Source organism: Lampris incognitus, chromosome 15, assembly GCF_029633865.1.
Source record: "Lampris incognitus isolate fLamInc1 chromosome 15, fLamInc1.hap2, whole genome shotgun sequence".
NCBI classification, from domain to species: Eukaryota; Metazoa; Chordata; class Actinopteri; order Lampriformes; family Lampridae; genus Lampris; species Lampris incognitus.
The window spans coordinates 16439439-16456926 of NC_079225.1; the positions used below are offsets into that span (position 1 = coordinate 16439439).

Consider the following 17488-nt stretch of genomic DNA (forward strand, 5'->3'; position numbering starts at 1 on the left):
CCCCTCCCCCTCCCCCTCCCTTTGGTCCACCTAGCGGACCAACCGCTAGGCGCTGACCACAGTCCCTCGGCTGACCAGGATGGACAGCCACATGACCACTGGCGGACACTGGACACACCTCAGACGCGTTTACAGCCTGCGGGAGCGACGAAGCTGAGATAATCGAGATCGAGGTGGGCAGAGAAGCCGGCGAAGTTGAGACAGTGCGAGAGAGAGAGAGGGAGAGAGAGAGAGAGAAAGCGTATAGCGAGGGGCAGCGGGGCCACAGAGCAGAAGACAAACATCAACAACACTGAGCGACTCGTATACTATTTTCCCCTCCCTCCTCTCTCTTGCTCCACAACTCTTTACACATCCTTCTCTCTCTCTCTCGCTCTCTCTCTCGCTCTCTCTCTCTCTCTCTCTCTCTCTCTCTCTCTCTCTCTAGTGGGTACAAGGCTGGCTGGAGGGGTGCGGCAGTTTGGGCCTGCCACGTGTGGGACATTCCAGACCCAGCCAAGAGGAAGAGAGAGAGAGCACACACAGAGAGAGAGAGAGAGAGAGAGAGAGAGAGAGAGAGAGAGAGCACAGAGTGAGAGAGAGAGACCAGAGAGAGAGACAGAGAGCCCGGGGGGGTCAACCCCCCCCCCTAGAAAAAAACAACAGAAGCGTGCCAGACATACAGGGCTGGTCTCAACAGGCAGGATACTGCTGGAGGGATAACGGAGAGAGTGACAGAGAGGAGGGGATGGAGAAATGGAAAATGGCACCAGGAATAGTAAAAGTAGAAAATGACAAAAGGGGACTAATTAAAAACACGCCGGGCGAGTGAGACGGAGGTCTCAAAATGAGAGGATGTAGCGGCTGCAGGGATGAGAAATTGAGTCAACGCATGAGTCAGTGAGAGTGGGCGGCAGTGACAGATTACGTGGGTAAAGCCATGAAGGGGTGTACTGGGCTGTGTGCAAGGTATGTGTGTGTGTGTGTGTGTGTGTGTGTGTGTGTGTGTGTGTGCGTGCGTGTGCGTGCGCATGGGTGTACATGTGTGCATGTGAGAGTCTGGCTGTGGTGAGAGAATAGAGAGTGAGAATGTAAATAAACTGGGCGGAGGAGAATGAAAGGCCTCTCTGTGCTGTAGCAGAAAGGGCCCGTGTTTGACTGAACCCTCCTGGGCAGGGATACTAATGTCAACAAGTAGTCTCCACCAGGGGGATGGGCTACGAACCAACATGTCCAACCCTCAATAACCCCCCCCCCCCACCCCCCGCCACTCATATTATAGTAGCACTAATATGATAGATATAGGATACGAATACAATACATAAAAAAAACTCCACCATGACCCCAGAATGATGTAAGAGTGAAAAATGGCATGAGGGTGGAAGAGGTTCATGAACTTCATCACATCAGCAGGAGAAGAGGAACCAGTATGAGAAGTACTGTTGGGTATCACCAGCTATCCTGGTGGGATTGAAATATGAACGCAAAGGCGGATTTAAGGTCCATTAAGGTCCAGTCAATTCAAAACATAACGTCGAACTAAAATCCACCGGTGAAGGATGGAGGGCTCATTCTGAATCATTTCGCTAAAGGGCCGAACTGTGCTTTGCTCCTTTGCAGTCGTCGAAAATTAAACGACCCCGAGCCTCTCAACGCTACCCCGCTCTTCACACTGTTCCTCTTTTGCAGCTCCCCTTTCAAGTGTGGCCCCCGCAGACCAGTGTGAATTTAGGGGTCACCTCAGATTGGCGGGTCACATACCTACTGTGAGTCTTTGAAAACTGTGAGTGTCACACATTGAAAACTCAATAAGGGCATTTCAAAGTTTCTGAAGGTGCCGAGGCCTTCGTGCCACCCACGTTTGTTAGCTTTTCCTCTGTGCACGTCTCGATCCCCAAATATCCTTTGTCTACAGTACGAGTCGTTCCAACATTTCATTTTGTTTTTGCCATATTTAATTAGTCCAGGATTTGTATGCTTGTTACCGTCTATTGAGATGTAAAAAATGCTAATTCAGCGGTTTCTTTGAACAAAGCCAACATTAAACAGTAACTCGGCAGCAGTGAGAAAAGGGTGAGTTTGTGTTCATTTGTGGCTTCTACAGTAATACAGACTTCTACATACATACCTGTCAGATAGAAAGGCACAGATGAGATCTTTAGCATCCTTAGACATCTCTATGTCGTCTGGGAAGCTGAGGGAGTTCTTGTGGTCCATGATCTTTCCATACGTTCCTACCAGGGACTCGGCGTAAAAGGGAGTTTCACCTTTAAGAAGGAATATTGATACTTAACTTTCAAAAAACTGATCGATCAGACAACAAGCATGCGCCCAATTTGACAAATGAAATATATGCATCGTTCCTACTTCCTGTAAGGAATAATAATCTAAGTGTTGATACAAGGTAGTTTAGTTGAAAGTGGTTTTGACGACTGTTGGCAGTGGGTTGGTTTTGGAGCACCAGAATGTATTACTGAGCTTCAGGAAGGTGTCAGTGGCCAATTTCCTGTGGGTCCTGTGGGCCCAGAGACCACGGCCCTGCCTGGAGCTGCACTCGAAGAGGTAACACCGAGGGCGGTCTGACAGGATGCGGACGCGGTGCAGGCTAAGCTAACTACTAGCCCATGCAGACCGGCAGTTCTGATAACACCGAGGGCGGTCTGACAGGATGCAGAAGAGGGCAGGCTAAGCTAACTGCTAGCCCATGCAGACCGGCTGTTCTGATAACACCGAGGGCGGTCTGCAGCGGCCTCGCCTAGCGTAGACTGTGTTTTTAGTGTCGTCATGTGGAGTGCAGGGAGGTGTGTCGAAGGTGTCTGGCTGGGAGACCTGACATTGGATCAGCTGAGGGAGCCTGGTCTGCCGCGTTCTGTGGGCCCAAGGACCACAGCCCTACCTGGAGCTGCACCCGAAGAGAAAACACCGAGGGTGGTCTGACAGGACACGGAAGCAGGGCAGGCTAAGCTAACTGCTAGCCCATGCAGACCGGCAGTTCCGACGGTCATTGGCTAGTGTTCGTTCTCCAGGACAGTGATTTTTTCCCCCTGATTTTCCCCTTTTTTTTCCTCCCAATTTAGTGGCCAATCGATCCCTATTTTAGTTCAAACACCCACCCTCGTACTGCATGTGTTCAACAACTGCATCTCTCCGGCCGGCAATCTCGAAGGAGACACCTCGCCACTTCCGTGACAAGGTGAATCCAGGCCGAACCACTGCTTTTTCCCCACACACACAGAGACGCTTTCATGTGACGAACACAAGCCGACTCCGCCCCCCTCCCGAAGACAGCGTTGCCAATTATTGCTGCTTCATCGAGTCCAGCCATGGTCGGATCTGACGAGACCGGGGCGCGAACCTCGGTCCCCAGTGGGCAACTGCATTGACACCAAGCCGATGTTTAGACTGCTGTGACAGTGATTTTTTTTTATGTCTGTTCTTGTAGTTTGGTTTTGTGTTTTTGTCTTTGTGTTGCACTGCTGTGACCTGGGGGAAACTATATTTCATGGACGCAAGTCCATGAAATGAAATGACAAACAAAGTGTTCCTGATTCCTGATTTCAATGAATGGTCTGTGACGAGTGGTGCCTGTTTCATAACCATAGGGACACGTACCCGGTCTCTACCCCACACCACCGCACAAGCTCGAAATATCACAAAGGACTATTATATCAGATCCGATGTGTGGGTAAGTATTAAACATGGCCCCCTGGATGCAGCTTACTCACCGACCAGCATCTCAAAGATGAAGACACCCACGGACCACCAGTCACACTCGCGGCCATAGTAACCGTCCCCTCCTTGGGATTTGAGAACCTCAGGGGAGATGTAGTCTGGTGTGCCCACCGCTGTGTCACAGTGCACCATGCCAGTCTGTGGATGGAGTGATAGAGGACAGAGTAGGCCAGACAAATAGAAAGAGAGAGATGAAAGAGATGTTTAAAAAATGGTGAGCGAGTCTGGGGAAACACATAGGCAAACCCAGAGATGGCATGATATTTCACCAGGGACAGAGTGAATCATGTCATTTTATTCACATGTACCCCTTGATTCCAAACACACACACACACACACACACACACACACACACACACACACACACACACACACACACACACACACACACACACACACACACACACACACACATTATGGGTATATAAAGTGTCTATATAGTTGGGCCAAAATACAGAGCTAATTTTGCTTTGACTTCTTTAAAAAAAAGGTACTACATTGTCCCAGTTTTCCTAAACCGATTATCCACCTATTTCAACAGTATTTTTAAAACTTTTTAAAATTATTTTTAAAACTTGGTGCACGGTGGTGCAGTGGTTAGCACGGTCGCCTCACAGCAGGAGGGTCCCGGGTTCGAGCCCCAGGGTAGTCAAACCTTGGAAGTTGTCCCGGGTTATCCTCTGTGTGGAGTTTGCATGTTTTCCCCGTGTCTGCGTGGGTTTCCTCTGGGTGCTCTGGTTTCCTCCCACAGTCCAAAGGCATGTAGGTCAGGTGAATCAGCCATACTAAATTGTCCCTAGGTGTGAATGTGTGTGTGTGTGTGTGTGTGTGTGTGTGTGTGTGTGTGTGTGTGTGTGTGTGTGTGTGTGTGTGTGTGTGTGTGTGTGGACCCTGTGATGGACTGGCGGCCTGTCCAGGGTGTCTCCTCGCCTGCTGCACAATGGCTGCTTGGATAGGCTCCAGCATCCTCGTGACCCTGAGCAGGATAAGCGGTTTGGATAATGGAAGGATGATTATCCACCTCTTTTCTTGGACTGGATGAGCCATTTCCTGTCAGCATAGTACTTTTTTTTCCCTCCCACATACTCATTATTCACTGCCCTGATTGGGAGTCTGAGTGATGGGCATCCATCCCAGCACGTTCTGCTGTAAATGCAGGATTGAGCTGTGCCTTGTTTAAAAGGCAGTCAGTGGAGAAGTGAGCTGTGCATACCACACTGTGGTGGCTGCTCGGTGTTCACCGCACATGAATTTTCACAATTTCCTCCAGCTCCCCTCATCCTTCGCAAGAACATTCAAAGATCCCTTTGCTGTCTGACAGCCAACTTGACATGACAAGCTTTACTTGTCATGTTGCAAATCATTAGTTACACAAATCATCCCAGAGACAGTGATGAGTGTAAGACGAGTGTTACCTGGCTCTCAAGAGACGTTCACCCAGGGTGGGTTTAACCGAACGACTTAGGTGGAAATGACTGGCTGATTTCACAAGAGCCCAGGTGACGTAACATATAGGACCAATTCTGAGTGGCTTGTTTCGTCTTGTACGTTTTTCCTGATTAAACACCACATAAATCGGATGTAGCACACACTTAGTTATTTCCCAACACGCCAATGTTATTTCATAGCGCCCAATAAATTCCAAGAATAGGCAAACCCCATTTCCTAAAACATGGGGCTTTTATAACAATTTTCTTTTTTTTTTGTAATAGGGGTTGGAAATAATGACATTCCAGGTTAAGTAGCCCACTTCAATACATGCAACCTTTCTCCAAACATAAAAAAACTGACGTAAAAACAAACGGGTGGAAAAACGCTTTCTGAAACCAATATTTATCACAATAACCTCTAAAAGCCAGCTGAACCACCATGTTATAACAAGACTGCAAACCCATCAGTCTGAACACTAGGTGGTGCACTAGAGCACCAACACAAAGCAGAGTGTCAGCAGAGGGGGGGACGGACGAGATTGTTGAGACAGGGTTTGGGATCAGGGGGTGGGATCAGGTCATTTTTTTGAAATTCAGTCAATTCAGGAAACAATCTCCTTCAGAGATCACCAGCTGATGCTCTTTCAGAGCAGAAAGATTCTTAAATCACATCAAGAGTGACATGATTGGCAACAAATCATCAGTAGGATCAAAGAAGGTTGAATCAGTTCATCCGGATACAACGTTACTGAGCATGCATCAAGACATGTTTATCAGTAGCAAGTGAAACTTTACAGTTTGGGATTGAATCTCTTGAAATTTAAGCGATTCAAGGCATTTGAAAACATTGAAAAACACAAGAGCTAAAAAAATAAATAAAAACTACCCACCGTGTCCATCTTCATACACGTGCCAAAGTCGGCGAGCTTGAGATGTCCAAGCTGGTCCAGCAGCATGTTGTCAGGCTTCACGTCCCGGTGAATGAAACCCATGGAGTGGATGGCATCCAGCGCCAGCACCACTTCGGCCGTGTAGAAGCGTGCCCACTTCTCTGGCATGTCATAGTTCATAGTTAGGGTGACCAGGTCTCCTCCAGGCATGAACTCCATCACCATGTAGAGGTGACGGTCATCTTGGAAAGAGCAGCACAACTGGGAAATACAATCGATTCAACCAAGTCATACACCATTGCTCCAAATAGATGAACAATCACACAGGATGTCAGAATTTTGACGTAGACATGATTACATAGTTGGGTTGTGCCAGCGTTTGTGCATGCCACCCACTTGATGACCTCATCCATGTACAGGTAATGACTGCCTTGTCAAAGTGCAGATCGGTGAAGAGATAAGACACCCTGGCCAAGGAATGCAGTCATATTCCAATGCAAGGTTGTTGAACTATACTCGTATCATGACGGATTTGGAGTAATTGTTTTTCCATGAACTACATAAACTAATAAACTGACCAGAGTAATGCTGATATCCCTTATCAATTCCACTTGTTAAGCACACCTAAGTCCTACAGAGCTGAGGTAGATGCCGGGCAGCACATTAAACAACTGTGATATGGACTGATAGAGACATGGCAAAGGGCGGGGAGGAAACTGCATGGTCAAAACGGAGAGTACTCAATTGTGTGTGTGTGTGTGTGTGTGTGTGTGTGTGTGTGTGTGTGTGTGTGTGTGTGCGCAACAGGGCCACACAGCTATCAAAACATTGTTTAGTTCATGTAAAAGTGGGTAACAGCACTGTGCAGCAGGGACAAAGGGTTTCTGTTAGTCTTTTAATTCAGCGGTTGCCAGTGAAGAGTTTTGTTTGACATTTTCCACCTTTATTTGATAGCGATAGCAGAGAGAGACAGGAAAGGCAGGGGAGAGAGCGGGCATGGCATGCAGCAAAGGGCCCGGGCCGGATTCGAACCCAGGCCGCCGTGGTAAGGACTCAATTTGTGATTTTGGGCTATAGAAATAAAACTGACTTGACTTGACTCTGCCTTATATGGTATATGGTGTATGAGGTGAGCCACCGGGGCGCCCCGCAAGTGAATACTTTTAATTGTGTGTGTGTGTGTCAGTGTATGTGTGTGTGTGTGTGTGTGTGTGTGTGTGTGTGTGTGTGTGTGTGTGTGTGAGAGAGAGAGAGAGAGAGATTAGACTCGCTAGCTCGTTGGCTAACGGGTTGGACCCTTTGACTGGTTAGCGCAGTTGCCCGGGTTCGCTTCCCGGCTGCCCCGAATTCACTGCATTGGTGTCAACAGTGGGATGGTAAGACCGGGAGGCCATCGGAAGCACGTACACCCAGAGGTGTGAGGGAGCTGATATGCTGAAGCACGGGGATGTGCTTCCCGAAGGAGGGGGGGTAGTGTAACAACCACAGATGACTAGACTCACTAGCCCTTGGCTAACGGGTCAGACCCTTTAGTTGACTAGTTCGCGCAGTCGCCTGTGTTGTGGGCAATCCGGGTTCAGTTCCCGGCTGCGGCGGTTTCCCAGCGGCCCCCTGAATTCACTACAATGGTGGGCAGCAGTATGTGTGGAAAATTAACCCAAAACAGAAAAACTTGTGAATTCACTAAACGCTCTTAATTCAGCATGCACTTCATTTATGAAGCAGTTTCCATGCAAGAAGTCATTTCCTGGTTATTATCTGCAGCCAAATGGGCACATTTGTGGTTTATGGTGAAAACCAGAAAATGCTATTGTGAAGTAGTGGAGCATAAAAAATGGCGACTGCACAACAAGTGTAAAACGTAATAGAAACAGCACCATTAAATCAGCAAATTTATGTAGTTGTTTTTGAACTCAATGGGAAAATGTGTTTGTTTTGTGGAAAAAAGGGAATGTTTTGGGTTCAGAGAATGAAAAAAAGAGAACGAACGCATTTATCATTTTTCACGCATACTTTTGTGCGCACTTAATCTAGGTGTGCCCATAAGCAAACGGATTCTCCTCACCTGGACCACCCAGGGGCTGTTGGAGAAGGCCATGATGTCCCTCTCCTCCCAGAAGAAGGCGGAGTCTGAGCGTTTGATCATCTCAAACTTGCTGAGCTGCTTCATGGCGTACACCCTCTGAGACACCTTGTGACGGACCTACGGCAGAGAAGGGCAAGGTAAGAAGACGAGACGTTCGTATACCAGGAACGATAACGGTGGCGTGTATTAATACGACCCAGACATCGCTGGATGGTCATGATCGCCAAGATAGTGTGAGAGAGAGTGCGAGAATCCTATAATAATAGACACAAACCCATAGGAAGACGTGCTTACACAGGGTTGAAACACCAACACCCAGCGCCCCCATGCCCCACCGCCTCCGCAGGAAGCAAGACGGAAGCAATCTCACCCTCTCCTACACACCAGGCCTGTCTAAACTCGTCCGCACAACACAGACGCACACTGGATGGAAGATCCAGGCTTCAAAAACACAAGTGGCAGAGACCTGGGAGCCCTTAAAGACAAACGCTGCCAGGAAAACGCTCAGTCAGTTTATGTCTTTCTCCACATTGTGAAGAAAGACATCCATCACTGTTCAAGTCCTGACAGTAGTTTATGTATAACTAATGTATTTTTCTTCAGTTCAATTATCTTTATGTTGCTCCCCCTTTCTTTGATGCATAGTTCGTCAATATTTTGTTGTAACTATCAACTAAATGTATATATTGTGTACTTTATGTATACTTCATGTATACTGCACATAGATAATCCTCTCCCCTGTGCCAGTGGGTAAACTGCACTGGTGCAGCTTTGAACATGGTAAAAGGGTGCAGTGAACAGTGAATGGGTAAAATTGAGGATGGAATCCATCCATCAATCCAAGCTGCCGAAGTCGTGTCGCAGGATGCTGGAGTCTATCCCAGCAGTCATTGGGCGGCAGGTGGGGAGACACCCCTGGACAGGCCGCCAGGCCATCACAGGGCTGACAAATTCACACCTAGCGCCAATTTAGTACGGCCGATTCACCTACATGTCTTGGGACTGTGGGAGGAAACCGGAGCACCCGGAGGAAACCCACACAGACATGGGGAGAACATGCAATCTCCACACAGAGGACAACCTGGGGTGACCCCTAAGGTTGGACAACCCCGGGGTTCGAACCCAGGACCCTGCTGTGAGGTGACCGCTCGCTAACCACTGTGCCACTGTGCTGCCCCAGGATGGAATCCAACTTTTTTTTGGAGGGGGGGGGGGATTTTTCCCCCTTTTTTCGCCCCAGTTGTACCCGTCCAATTACCCCACTCTTCCAAGCCGTCCTGGTCGCTGCTCCACTCCCTCTGCTGACTACCACATGCCACCTTCGATACATGTGGAGTCGCCAGCCGCTTCTTTTCACCTGACAGTGAGGAGTTTTGCCAGGGGGACGTAGTGCGTGGAAGGATCACACTATTCCCCCCAGTTCCCCCTCCCCTCTGAACAGGCGCCCTGACTGACCAGAGGAAGTGCTAGTGCAGCGACCAGGACACATACCTACATCCGGCTTCGACCCGCAGACACAGCCAATTGTGTTTGTAGAGACATCCGACCAAGCTGGAGGAAACACGGGGATTCAAACCGCCGTTCCCCTATTGGTAGTCAATGGAATAGACTGCTATGCTACCCGAACGCCCCACGGAATCCAACTTTAAACACAACACAGTCATTTGAGGATCCTTATCAAAAAAGAGGAAAGAAGAAGACGAAAGTGGTGAGAGAGGACATGCAAGTGGCTGGTGTGACAGAGGAAGATGCAGAGGACAGGAAGAGATGGAAACAGATGATCCGCTGTCGCTGACGCTGTCGCTCCCCCAAAGGGAGCAGCCAAAAGTAGTGGTAGTATCAAAAAGAAGAGGAAGAAAAAAAAAAAAAACATCTCACCAGTTGCACTTCTCCATAAGCTCCTCTCCCAATCAGCTTCACTCTGTCGAAGTCCTCAAGCTTCACCTGCAGCTCTCGGAGCTGATCCACCGCCTTCTCATCTGCAGGAAACACACACACACACACACACACACACACACACACACAACACTAAGGTCAAACTCTGACCGTTCACTTCAAAGAGGGAGGTCGGGTGTTAGCGGCGGGGACGTGGAGGGGTCAGACTCAGCTGTTGCTCTACAGCTGAATATGCCGGGCATGAAAGGTTCTCACTAGCTGGCCACCATGGCACATGAATTCAAGGGTCATGTTCTAAATTAATTCTGTTGCGGAAGAAGTGGTTAAATATCTGCTCGAGTTGCCCATGGGAACAACTAACCTTCCACTCGCAGCTTCCACTCGCAGCCAAAATGCACAAGCATGTTGGTCACTGGTGGTCGTTTTCAAACCCTGTACATGTGGCTGGCCTTTGGAACCAGGACAGAACAATTGGTGATATATTATATATAAAAAAAAGAAGATGTGTGCTTGATCTGAAGCAACATTTCTGCTGGTAAAAAGAAAACACCATAGGCTGAGCGGTGAAGTTGGTGCTCATGCAGGTGTCTTATGGATACGATGGCCTTGCAGAGACACAACCACCACCGCTGCATCATGTGCACACCAAAGGCTGCTTCTATCCAGTGTGAGATGTTCTAGAAAGTTTGGAAAAGTCTCGTTCCGATCAACCGAATCCGCTCATCTACTTCTCTTACCGTCTTTCTCAAACTCAAAAAAGGTCTAGGTGGGGTTTGTGTGCATACAGTGGTGAAGTGCACTGAAAAACAGCAGTCTGATATGCATGTTCAGTAGAAAACAAGGGGGCAGCTGTTGATTCCTGCAGGATTGAACATTAACAGACAGCACATGGGCTGGGGAGAGACACAGACATGTCCTCACGGTACACACACACAGCCAGCAGGGGACACGACTTACATCGGCTCAGAAAGGCGTCTATGTTTTTGTTTTTCCGCAGGGCAGGGTAGTCCAGATCAAGTGCCAGAGCATTTACGGAATCCTGAAAGACAGAAATGCAAGTCGATTTGGATTACACACCGCCCGGAAAAGACAGCTGATTTCAAAAAAGGAAAAAAAAACCTTTATGAAAATATTTCCCACCTGTCTGTAACAAGCCAGACAAGCCAGACTCGAGCTTGTATGGCTCCCTGCCTAACCGGTGCAAAAATGTCACCGTCTGACATTGCTTAAATAAATTCGCTTCTATTGTGTAATGTGCATAAATCAGGAGTGTTGTTTTAAGGTAAAGAGAGCTGTTCCATGATGCTCTCATCGATCTGTCCCTGGACCCTTCTTTTTTTCTCCCCCTTTTCCGTTTTGATTTTCCCCCTTTTTCTCCCCAATCGTAGCCGGCCAATTACCCCACTCTTCCGAGCCATCCCGGTCACTGCTCCACCCCCTCTGCCGATCCGGGGAAGGCTGCAGACTACCACATGCCTCCTCTGACACATGTGGAGTCGCCAGCCGCTTCTTTTCACCTGACAGTGAGGAGTTTCGCCAGGGGGATGTAGCGCGTGGGAGGATCAGGTTATTCCCCCTAGTACCCCCTCCTCCTGAACAGGCATCTTGACCGACCAGTGTAGGCGCTAGTGCAGCGACCAGGACACATACCCACACCTGGCTTCCCACCCACAGACACGGCCAGTCGGCTCTGTGCAGAACAGTAGTCCACTGACTTCCGGTTTCTACTGTAGCGGTCGCACCAGTTTCCTGTATGTTGGCATGTGCGATTGGCAATGGCATATTTTTCGCAATGCCTGTGAGATTTACCATGGATCAATGTCAACGACATGCGGGGGAAAAGTTTCAAGTTGTACATATCAAGCGCACCTCATAATTCGACTGCGATGCTACCCGGACGACCCCCTGGGCCCGTCTTGGTTGTCCCGTGGGAGCAGCTGCCCCTTCACGATAGCGATTTCACCCCAACTGATGTGCTCGGGAAGATTGCAAGACCCAAATCAAATCAAATGGATGAATAATAGATGTGCTTTGCAAACCAACTTTCACTTTATCATCATCACATGCTAGGTCACAGTGGGGTCCTAAATGCAACACAAAGGCTGGAGAAAATGTGCCTGTTCACACACACTATAAAGACGGCAGTGACTCGGGGATAATGGCGGTGCGGTGCCCAGACATGACACAGCAGTAAAACATCTCCCCAGAACTACTCACATGGTGGCATCAAACAGACCCCGCCTGTTCTAGAAAGCCACTTTATCTGTCATACCGTTCTTACAACCAATCTGTTCTCTGCATTTAACCCATCCTATTGTACAGGAGCAGTGGGCAGCTGCAGCGCCCGGGGACCAACTCCAGTTCTTTCTTCCTATTGCCTTGCTCAGGGGCACAGACAGGAGTATTAACCCTAACATGCATGTCTTTTTGATGGTGGGAAGAAACCGGAGCACCCGGAGGAAACCCACGCAGACACGGGGAGAACATGCAAACTCCACACAGAAAGGATTTGGGATGGCCTGGGGTTCGAACCCAGGGTCTTCTTGCTGTGAGGGCACAGTGCTAACCACTGGGTCACCATATTATATATACATATACATACATACACATACATATCCATTATTATCCCACTCATATAGGTGTAGCTCCAATGTCCCCATTATAGACAACCCTGAGAACAAGAACAGCAGTTATAAGTTTATGCTAGAGAGGTGGTGGTGACATCCAGCTAAAATCTAAGGCCTTACTGGTGTCATCGGTGCTTAAAGCAGTGGTGTGGAGTTTCACATAGAAACAAAATGTCATCCCGGGCCAAATGTGTGTGTGTGTGAGGCTGTCAGGGCAGTGGGCAGGTGGGTCGGAGGCCGAGGGTGTAGTATAACCTTGTGTTACCCAAACCCAAGGGTCAAGCGGACTTATCCAAGAACTGGAGTCTGAGGCCATCCAACGGGGTGGGCCCCGGCATATGGAACAACCCTGAACCTTTAAATAGCGCCGGTGGAGAGAGATGTAGAGATGCAGACTTGTGGAAATAGACCTGAGGCTCAGATGCTATTGTGGGACAGACAGCTTATGTGACTTGACTCACACTATACTGAGCGCTCCAGCAGCTCCGGGGTCGTTTTACACATGCTCTTCATAAGTGTGTTTGTGCTCTTACTGCCAGCATGGCTGCAGTCGAGTCTGTGAGTCATGAGTGACTCGAAGATTTCAATTCAAATGAAGGATTTTTAGTGTGTGTGTGCACATGTGCATATGTGTGTAAATAACTTTATAGGCGGCATGGTGGCCCAGTGGTTAGCGCTGTTGCCTCACAGCAAGAAGGTCCTGGGCTCGAACCCCAGGCCGTCCCAGGTCCTTCCTGTGTGGAGTTTGCATGTTCTCCCCGTGTTGTGGGTTTCCTCCGAGTGCTCCGGTTTCCTCTCACCATCAAACAGACATGCATGTTAGGGTTCCTCCTGCCTGTGCCCCTGAGCAAGGCAATAGGAAGAAATAACTGGAGTTGGTCCCCGGGCGCTGCAGCTGCCCACTGCTCCTGGCTACACAGCTAGGATGGGTTAAATGCAGAGAGTACATTTCATTTGTATGTATGTGCAAAATGACTAATAAAGAGTATTCTATTCTATTCTATTCTGTTCTATTCTATGACAGTTTTTCTTGGCAGTCAGCTTTATTCTTTGATATGTAGGTTAAAAAGGTGAAATCAATGCAGATTTATTGAGGATTTGGCTGAAAACATAATTGAAGAGAGAAGAAGATACTTTACTGCCACTGTACATACATACAAAGAATGTGTTCTCTGCATTTAAGCCGTCCTATTGAATAGGAGCAGTGGGCAGCTGCAGCGCCCGGGGACCAACTCCAGTTCTTCTTTCCATTGCCTTGCTCAGGGGCACAGCCAGGAGTATTAACCCTAACACGCATGTCTGTTTGATGGTGGGAGGAAACCGGAACATCCGGGGGAAACCCACCCAGACACGGGGAGAACATAACTCCACACAGAGAGGACCTGGGACGGTCTGGGTGTTCGAACCCAGGGTCTTCTTGCTGTGAGGCCACAGTGCTAACCACTTGGCCACCGTGCCGCCAAGAGTTTCAAATCAAACAGACACTCGGTGTGTGGGGAGAAAATAACCCCAATATGCTATCCATTTGAAATATGAGATAAACAGAACTTCTAAACAGAACTCAAATTAAAAACAAAAAAACAACTAAAGTAAAATTAATAGTGTAGGTGTAATTGTGCTCCGGCTTCAAATTGACACCTTTGATTTGTGTCAAGTTCCATGATAAGTAGGTTTTTTTCCAACATTTTAGTGACGATGCTATTGTGACATTAACCTTTAAACCCTATCTATTGCAACTCTCTCATCTGGAAATGACTGTTTTCCATGTCGTGAATCTGATTTACTGCGATCAGGACATCGGTACAGTACCTCAGCATGTGAAACAACAGACCCGATCCCTGTATTAATCCTGGGCCATTATGAAGGTATGCTAATGACAGGTTTTGGTTGACTTAACGTACAGTCTGTTAAATTACATGCAAAATGGAGTCTGATCGCCTGGAAATGAAGGCAGTAGTCATAAAAACAACAAAACCTCCAGGCCTAGTGCCCAATTAGGTTGCGATCCCAGATCAATTTAAAAAGTTTTACAGTTTGTTAAATGTTAAATGTCCCTGTAATTTTGTGGGTTTTTTTTTTTGGGATTGTAGGATTTTATCACGACTATATGGGAACAGTAACAATGCTCTGGGCCGTTTCTGTGCCTTATATCACAGACGGGATCAGCTGACTTCCAGTATAGTCAATTCAAAATGTGAACTATAAATGTTGTGTAGTAATTGTTTGAAGGTTTTCATTCTAAACCATTTCTTTACAGATTGGAACCAGAAAAAGTTAAAAAAAAAAAGAGCCGACCCCCTTCCCTGCCCTGCAAACGCACAGTATGCGTATCGCAATCATTTGCCTCCTGCAAACATATAAACAACAACATAAAATAAAGGGGGGGGGGAATCAACAACTTCGGAAACATCTTTGTACGACCATAAAAACAGGAAATAGTATGGTGAGGTCATGACGGGTTATCTCCAGAGTCAATTCCAGGATGTGACTTCAGCTTCCTGTGTGGCAGTTCCCTGCATTAGGCAGCGTGATGCTCATTGTTAGGCCCAATACGTGGCTGCATGGACTTGGACCTGACATGAGCTGACCACAATGCTAAGAATACTCAGCTCATGTCTCTGTGCATGCTCAGTAACTCAGGTACGGATCCCAGGAAGTTGAATCGGTTGCTCTGGACACATCGCGCATATTGATTATTGATCAATAAATGTGGCGTCCAGATGAACTGATTCAACGTTCTGTGAATACTCAACTCAGACTGGTTACTGGTTGGGTGGACGAGTTGCGTGGGTCAAAACGGACTGATATCAGTCCGTTGTCTCATTATCGTAGCTAAATTGGGGTTGACAGGCTTCGTAGGGGCACTTCTCACAGGATTACGTTGCAGTAAAACCGTTAAAGAGCGCTGAGGTTCACACTCGTCTATTCAGTGTGTTTTTTGGTGGGTGGGTGGGGAGGGTCCTCCTGTTTAACTTGTGACTCATCAATACCCAGAATAGACCGCCACCCAGTTCTTCTTAGCAGCTAATAGTGGTGGCCATCTCGACTAACTTGGTTTCAACGCAGCCATCGCCATCATGACCTCCGCCATGCAGCATCAGCCATGGATCCGAGTTTGCCTGCTCCTCTTTCCCACTCTCGCCGATTTCACTTTCAGTAATCTATTGTCGTTCCCATCACGGATGTTTAGACAAACACAACTCAGGATCTTCCCCCGACCCGTCGTATTAACTGAATCCATTTCCTCAAGTCTGTGGATTCCGAGCCGGCCTAGAAAAGCACGTTTATCCGGTCTAGACGTTTTCCTCCATCTTCCGAAATATATTGTTACCACTCCACCGAAGACAAAGAAACGTCGCTGGCCATAATCACAGTGTTGGTGAAACGCTGTGCAGCCTGGATAAAGACCCTCTGGAGCAACCTTCACACCTCAGCATTTAGGAGGTTGAGGCCCCTGTCTGAGAGCAAGGCTGTGGGGGGGGGGGTTTGCTGACGGGCCGAGGTGCAAAAAAACAACGCAGGCTCCACATCAGTTCCACTCAGCTAGAAACGGGCCATGTTTACCTTCAAAAGGTGGCGGTTGAAATGTCAAGTATGTGGCTTGTCCCCCCTTGGGAAGAGAGGTCAGAGAGAGAGAGAGAGAGGCCATACCTATCAGGTGGTCTCTCCAGATGATTGATATTAACCACATTAAAACAGAGACTACCCCCACCCCCATCCACCACCACCACCCCCCCTTAGTCAGTGTTATGGCGATAAGAGCCTTTCTCTGGACGTTTAAACGGCGGCAATAAGGGACACCTGAGAAGACAGCATTATCGTCAATACGCAAGCCCCCTTGTTGTAGTTGTTAATCCAATCAAACCCATCCTACGGAATACATGTCCGGCAAGTCTGGGCGCGACTAATGGACGTGTCACGTAAACCCAGTGTGCGCGCGGTGGCGCCCGCGTAAACCACGAGCTGCCGCCGCTGCGTGTACTCCACGCCGCCCCCCCAAAACTCACCAGCAGCGTCTCCACGTTGAGGACGGACTGCGGGTCCCTCATCGTGGCTTCCAACTTTTTCAGCCGGCTCTCCGCTCTCCTCTCCGCTCCGAACATGGTGAACTCCTCCGTTTAATCCGCTCGCTTAAAATGGCACCTGTGGCTTTTGTCTATCATATAATACGACTGCGCGACGCATGGGGGCTGCCGAGGCTCCGCCGCGGGGACCGGCGCGGCGCGGCCGTTCGGACCTGGTCGGCTCTCCGCCGAACCCCACTTGTGGTGACCGGAACTGGCGGGTTTTGGTTGTTTAAGCCACCGCCGAGACCGCCTCCCGGTCTACCGTGTAATGGCTAACAAGCGGTCACCGCCGGCCACGCGTACGTGGGGAGGAGAAGCGCGGGAGTGGCCACGCGCCCAGGTGCGCTCCGCGCTCCGTCGAGCCGTCCGTCAGGTAGGCACCCTCCGAACTCCCGAGCCAACCGTGACGTCAAACACCGAGTTCCCCTCTTACCGTTTGAAGCGTTCCGCGACAGCGGCAGCCTCTTCCTGAACGACTCCCCCCCTTTTCTTTTTTTTCTTCCTCTTCCTTTTTTTTCTAAACCTGTGTCTCCCCGGGGCACTTTACCAGCTAGGCTGCTATACATACCCCTCTCTGACCGACCCCAGTCACCGCCGCCGCCGCTACCCATAAGGCTTCACTGGGGCAGGAATTCCTCTGCCCTTATCTCATTGATCTCTTTTACCGTCCGCTGGGCGAGCTCGATCCAACTTGGGGTATTTTGGGAATGCCGATGCCCTGTGGACATGTAGACAAGCCCTGCTGCTAAAAATACACCATTACAGAGGCCGGGCGAGCCGT

The 17488-nt window shown here is 48.8% G+C and overlaps 1 protein-coding gene across 1 annotated transcript in view; it reads right to left on the bottom strand.

Moving 5' to 3' along the window:
• LOC130125430 (rho-associated protein kinase 2-like) overlaps positions 1 to 17436 on the bottom strand; it is a 47200-nt gene extending 29764 nt beyond the window's left edge. Inside the window, exons 1-7 of the mRNA XM_056295009.1 lie at positions 16648 to 17436; positions 10971 to 11052; positions 9996 to 10096; positions 8097 to 8234; positions 6032 to 6292; positions 3705 to 3849; positions 2108 to 2246 (exon numbers count right to left, since the gene is read on the bottom strand). Coding sequence (XP_056150984.1) covers positions 2108 to 2246; positions 3705 to 3849; positions 6032 to 6292; positions 8097 to 8234; positions 9996 to 10096; positions 10971 to 11052; positions 16648 to 16743 — 962 coding nt within the window. The 5' untranslated portion in view covers positions 16744 to 17436. The remainder of the gene's footprint in view (positions 1 to 2107; positions 2247 to 3704; positions 3850 to 6031; positions 6293 to 8096; positions 8235 to 9995; positions 10097 to 10970; positions 11053 to 16647) is intronic.
• Positions 17437 to 17488: the final 52 nt, after the last annotated feature.